This window comes from Sitodiplosis mosellana, unplaced genomic scaffold, assembly GCF_009176505.1.
Source record: "Sitodiplosis mosellana isolate CC-2019 unplaced genomic scaffold, AAFC_SMos_1.0 Smas_scaffold_3121, whole genome shotgun sequence".
Lineage (NCBI taxonomy): Eukaryota > Metazoa > Arthropoda > Insecta > Diptera > Cecidomyiidae > Sitodiplosis > Sitodiplosis mosellana.
The window spans coordinates 1-6891 of NW_022598363.1; the positions used below are offsets into that span (position 1 = coordinate 1).

Below are 6891 nucleotides of genomic sequence, written 5' to 3' on the forward strand. Positions count from 1 at the left end.
TTTCTTTTAATAATGTGTACATTGAAGTCGTGAACAAATGGAAATTTTTAATATATTTTCTCTCCAATAATCCCACTAGAGAAAATCGTAAAAAAAATAAAAGCAGATTTCTTAATTCATTTGCTTTAAATTCACCTCTTGAAAAAATTGATCTCGGCGCACGCGAAATTTCTGATACAGGTTTTAAAGTGAGTAAGCGATTACTTAAAATAACTTGGTCCTTTTTCTTAATATAATACGGCTGCTTGTGGTTGCTTGTGTCAAGCCAAAGACTCAGCAGTTTTTTCATGATCCCGAGCTCCGCGCAATGCATATGGTCGATGGAAAATCCATGCACTAAGTTGAATGAATAAGCTGCAATCATACAGGATACGCGCTTGATACCATAAACTGGCCCTGCGTTGAATTTTAATTGGTCGTACGCTTCAATAAAACTTTCATGCGTTCTATTTTCGTATGTTCCTTTTACGTAACGAACATACGGCTTTGAATTTTCATCTCGTTTAATCGATATGCCTGGATGAACACAATATCCACATCCAAAATGACCAGCATATCCGGCAGTTTCCCTCAGGTGTTCGGTCGCAGGTATGTCGCAGCATGCGCCAAGAAGCAGTGGCATGAAACAGTATTTTTGTTTATTGTGCATGATCGTGATGCCTCCGTTGTCAACAATGATACGCATTTCTTTTAACAATGGATAAAAGAAATCAGACATTGAAATCGTTTTCCCAAAGTGGGCGGCGATAATCAAAACATTTTTCATCAAATATCGTTGGCTCGGTTGAATATATCCCTGATAAACTTGTATTAGCCATAGTGACGCTGATGTTGACTTATACGTTTTAACGCCGTCTGTGTTCACAATTAACGGGAGTATCAAATGATTTGGATACATTTTTTGTGCGTTTTTGAATGCTGCACCATTGTGAATGTCTGATATCGTGTTATTTTTGCCAATTGCAGTCGAATAGTATGCCAAAATTGCATCAATGTTATTTCTCAACATATGCTGTATTTGTTGTTTAATGGGTATGTAATGAAAATAATCCGAGTCTTTTGTTTTTATAGTTACTTGGCATAATTCACATTGCGTTTTACTTTCTTGACTTGAAATGTAATTCGAACATTGCTTGCATTTGATATGTATTTGTGATTCGAAAACGGGCTTCATGAATTTATCTATTTTATACTTCGTAGATGGTATTTGAATAGCTGCCTTTGGCGTTCGATTAACCACGTTATTTGCGTTGAAAACAAGACTGTTGTATGATCCACCAAATGTTAAATGATGGGTCATTACGCGATCCATTTGCTCTCTCACCAAATCTATGAAAGGTTAAAAAAATTGTAAGAACAAAAATAATTTTCCACAATTCAAGAATTTAGAATTACCTCTCGATATCGGAGGTGTTTCTTCTGTTGGAAATAACACTTGTGCTGTTGAAATAGGCTCCAAGTCAGTATGATCGAAACTGACGTCAAGGGACACTTTGAATGTTTCATATTCACAACCATTTTCAGTTCGAACATTATATTTTTCAACATCTTTTTTAGCACATTTAATGTACGATTCATGACTCTCACTGTTGTCGACAGGCCTTTTCTCTACGTTTATTGGATATTCAATAACATCATCAAAATCAAAACTAATATTCAAATTACACTTTTTTGGCTCACTATCATTTTTCATAGACACACTCATTTTTTTAAAGAATGTACAAAAATTGTTTGAAATACAAATTGGCTTGAATTTTCGGTTATGTCCGATGGGATGCATTGAGTGCAGTGAATATGCGCGCATAACACTCGCGCAAATTGCCAAGCCAATCGGAAAAAAACGCAGATTTTGCATTTGTATGTATGCGAATAGAAACGACAAGTGAATCGGTTCCTCTCACTCCAACCAGTGTCTGCGTGTAGAAAGAAAGAGAGACTGAAACCATAGGCATATTTGTTCTATTCTTTTTCGATTCGCATATTTAGTGTATAAGCCATGAGTGAAGAGAGCTGTTGTGGAAAAGAGATAAATGATTTGAAAGAGAGAATCCAAAATTTAGTTGTGAAAACGGATAAATTAAAAACTGAGTACAAAAAAATATTAATAGATAATTTGGAAAAAGATTTGAAAATTAGAAATTTAAAAAAAGAACTGAAAGAGAAAAAGTATTGGACTTTCAAAGGAAAGCTATCTGACAATTGCTTGTGTGATATTGAAATTATTGGTAGCACCGTTTCCGAAGACTCTACATTTATTGCTCGCGTTTTAAATGACTTGTATGAACCATCGAAATTGACAAATTTGACGATCAGTGGCCGTACCGACACCATCGGAATATCTGACGAAAATCGTGATATTTTAGAAAATATTTTTTCTCTTCGTTTAACCTATGTTCCTCGTGAAAAGGTCAATGAGTTAAGGCGGGACAATTTAAGTAAATTAATAAGAAACGCTATTGATAGCGCGAAAAGAAAAAAGGCAACCGGCACAAAAGCATAAAATAAGTGACAACAACATATTTCATTTTTCCCCTTTGATATTGTTTTGTTGTTTGCGAGATAAACTTCCGCTACTGAACAAGTAGCCACTTGAATTTCATACACACAAATACACACACAAAACTGTGTCTATACGTGTCAACACTTCCACTGCGCGTGTATTTCCATCATTCTCTCCTTTGTAACGGATCAGCAACGAGTTGTGTTTCTTTTTGTGCGTGATGAATATGGAAAAAGGTTTGTATTTTCAAACAATTTAGTGGCCAGAATTGTGTGTTTGTCAATCAAACGAATCAACAGTTTCCGAATTTTTTTTATTACAGTGCATGAAAAAATGAAGCTTCGAAGTCATTCGGCACGTAGCGTTTTGGATAATTTTCCGATAGTGGTGCTCGACCGTGGATTTGTATCCGAATATTTGCGAAATCAAAACAACGGATCAAATGAAAATGAAAATGCCGTTGTCGTTGCCGGTGCTAGTGCTGATACCGGTGCTAGTGCTGATGCCGGCGCAGACGCCGATGCTGTTGAATCGCCTGATGACGAGAATGACAAATCAGTTGTGTTTGTTAGTGAAGAAAAGCCGCCAGAAATATCGCCAAACACCGAATGTGTAAATTTGCGAAAGGAAAACAAGAATCTAAAAAGTCGCGTACGCAAAATCGAAATACATGTGAATGCCTTGCAAAAACGTCTCCTTAAACAAATCACTGCGCCGATCGACATCGACGAAACAGATGACGATGCGGCATCCATCGAGATTGATGTACCGGCTGAAGGAGAGGCATCGCTCCCGAATGATGGAATGTTGTTGTTGGAAGATGAATGGATCATCACTGAAATGGAGCAAATCCAAAACGACGGAAATTTCACAGCTCTTGCTGGTGAATTTGCTCAATATTTGGAAGACACTGAATAATTCTATTTGAATAAAGAACTTACATTCGTTTAACACGCTATAAGAAAAGAAATCAAAAGTGATCTAAATACAAATAAACAAAAAACCTTTCCGAACATATATTTTGTTAAAACAAATTCAAAGTTTTATTCATTCATTTTATCCGCTAAACGTTGACATGTTTCTTTTTCCAAGTCTTTTGAATCAACCGATTTAGTAATGTTGTGTATTGCGTCTTTAATATATTTATTTAGCTTCTTTTTTCTTGCAACTATTTCAGCACTTTCTGCAGTCGTAGTAAGTATGCGTTCGCTGTATATTCCGTTCAGAATACGATGCTTTTCGGGTGTCACAGCTTCTTTTGTTTGACCAGGTTTGCTTCGACCAGTCACTGATTTATTCTGAAGAACATTCAGTCTGCCATCATACAATGCTTTCACGGCTGTATTAATGAAGTGTGAATCCATTTCCATACGCGGGTCGAGCGAGCGCAAATAGCTCAACTGATTTTTTTTGAAATGGTTTTCATATGAGGTGAACATTTCGTCGACATTTTTCGAGGAATTTTGTGTAGACTTTGACTCGATATTAGTGGCAGGAACCACTTTTCGCTCGCTAACAACAGTCGACTTTTGTGAGGAGTTTGGATCTTCATTTTGATCGGCAGCGACATCAGGCAAAACATTTCCCTTTCGAAAAACTTCAACTTGCTTCATTAAATATTCGATTTTAGTATTTTTTTCAGCCACGATTTCCATGCCGATTTTAACTGCTTCTTCAACGTTTTCACATTTTTGCTCCAAATCCTTCAACTGTGATTCGAGTGTTGCTTTGATGGAAATGCAATCACTTTTATTACACTCAAGAATCAGATTTTCTAAGCAGTCTCCATAAAATTGTGTAGCAGATGATGCCGATTCAGAATTTCCATTAATTTGTTGTTCATTACAATGATTATTTTTTACTGATTTATAGAATTCAGTAATTTTCGACATAATTGCGCAAACATAAAAAGACACACTGGATTTTTGAAGAAATGAAACGAAAAAGGCAAACAATTCGAACCGTATGAATATGAGTGTAAACAGAAGAAATAATATACAGCGTACGTATATTCAATGACGACAAATTCAGTTGGCGATACACATTCAAACCCATACATACGTTTCGAAACTGCTGTTCGCAGCGATAGTGTGTACGTTGAATTCACGTTCGACATCGGCGTGTGAGCCGCTTACTGTGTGTAGCGACACACATACATAAGTTCGGACGCTGTTTTGTCGTTAGTCGACACTCATTTCACGCCAATTTCAAGTCAATGTATGGTGTGTATTATGTGTGTAGCCCATAACGCACGGCGTCGGCTAACACATTCTACGCCGAATCAGTGTGTTAGCAGCGGCGCTATGCGTCATATGTTATACACATGCACACTATACATTAACGCGAAATCGGCGTGGAACGGTGTCGGCTATGCGTCAACGCAACGTAATATCGAACATATATTTTTGGTTGGGAATGTTCTGTTTTATGGTGACTATAAAACAGCAATTCTGCATCAGCGTAATATAATGCCATTCAAATTAGACGACGTTCATTTGCCAGTTAAGCAACCACTACTGCAAACTGCTCTTGTTGAAGTTGTTCGCGACTTTAACCTCAATCGAAATGCAGACAGTGAGCCAGTAGCAATGGATCACGAATCATCATCTGATTCTGCAACGCTATCCCCAAATATAATCGCTGATTCAGAAATGGAGGCTAGTCCAAGCCGTGAAGTAATGCACGAATTTGACCTCAATCGAATTGAAGAGATTGTGCCATTATCAACATCAAAGGAGGAGTATGAACTTTCATCGTTATCTGGAGCATCGTGCTCAAATGAAACCACCGATCCAGAAACAGAAGCATTTGCTATCTCAACAAATGATATTTATTCGTGCGAAGAATCAACTCACACGGAGGCTGAAAAATTAAGGGCCCTACGTACAGAATGGGACATATTTTATCGAGATATGCCTAGACCAGTTGATATCATGTATATAATTTAATGCTCGTTTTAATTCTAAATTATCTTTTCTTTTATTTATGAATTTTTCGTTTTCTCAACAGAAATTTGAAAACTGTGGATCACATCAGCGAAACATTCCCCCAATGTGAACATGCACTATCAGCATTATTTAGCAAATATATGAACATTCCAAATAGACATATCGAGGCACAAATCAAATTCGACTATTTGACGGTTCTTCATGTTCTTGTGACCCCAGATCAACAATGCTCGATGTACAGAAAACTTCGTGAAAAGTTCACGGGAAGCAACGATTCAATCACTTCAAATGTAAGTAAAATCGCCTTCATTGTATGATCTGTGACTTGTGTTTTTTTTTTCAAATCATATCTCTTTTCAGCACGAAGATCTTTTGTGGAAGATGATTATTCCAGAATGGGGTCTAATTATGTTTATGAGAAATTTCAACTTAACGCGTACAGAAGCGTTGGACAGAATCAAACTACAAGATCAAGGGGAGATTTCATCGTTGGACATCAGCATTGACTAATAATTGGTCTATTGAGACTTGAACTCATTAATTAACAACATTTTATTGACTATAATGACAAATTTTGTTCAAATTGAATACATTTCGAATTAATAAATTATTTAACAGACAATTCAACAAGTAAAATGTATTTATTTCGATGAAATCGTCTCAAATGAAAATAGAGGTTAAGTTCAACATTTGTTTGAATATGTTGCATATATCGTATACACGCAGATTTTGCTGGCCACTTGTTGAGCCGATGAATAGAAAATGAAGCGATCAGCTTATTCACCACTAACAGTTTGATCGCAACGTATCAGAAAAATGAAATACCAAACGATTTTTTTGTCTTCGATTCGCTCAAAAGAATAAATATTAATTAGAATGAATTTTTTTTATTGGATATTTATACACCAAAGTCGATTATTTTCCAAACATCTGATTCTTATACATTCACACAACATTTGAGAATTTATTCTAGATAAGGATAAAACAATTTCATAACCAAACGCCTGAATTGATCGAACGGTTTCGACCGAGGTAACAGTGTTTCGGTATTGGTCATTCTGGAGCAAAACGACATCGACTCCTTGCTGAACCATAGCTTTGATCATTTTAACGACACAAAATACAGTACATAAATTCCAGTTGTTTCGTTTCGCATATAATAAAAATACAACAATTTCTCTGTGGAATGTATTGATGTGTGAATAATTCACGATTTAAAAAACCGATCGTCAATCAAACTAAAATCAATATTGATTGAAAATGGACAAATGCAGTGGTATTTCCAAAATTGCTTCTGCGTGGCTAACTGATTTACTATACCCAACAATTTTTTTCTGTAAATTTAATTTAATTAATTCGTGGTTGTTTTGAAATAGGCCGATGCTTTCATAGGGAATGTTTCCGGTTGTATCTTCACCGAAAAACCGCACAGTTACACAAGTT

General features: G+C 36.1%; 1 protein-coding gene across 1 annotated transcript; it reads right to left on the minus strand.

Moving 5' to 3' along the window:
* Positions 1-3543: 3543 nt before the first annotated feature.
* Positions 3544-4848, minus strand: LOC129571679 (uncharacterized). The gene is made up of 2 exons (XM_055451495.1): positions 4507-4848; positions 3544-4417 (listed from the first exon to the last, which is right to left on the minus strand). The coding sequence occupies exons 1-2, from the start codon at positions 4614-4616 to the stop codon at positions 3544-3546; spliced, it is 984 nt and encodes a 327-aa protein (XP_055307470.1). The 5' UTR covers positions 4617-4848.
* Between the last annotated feature and the right edge of the window lie 2043 nt (positions 4849-6891).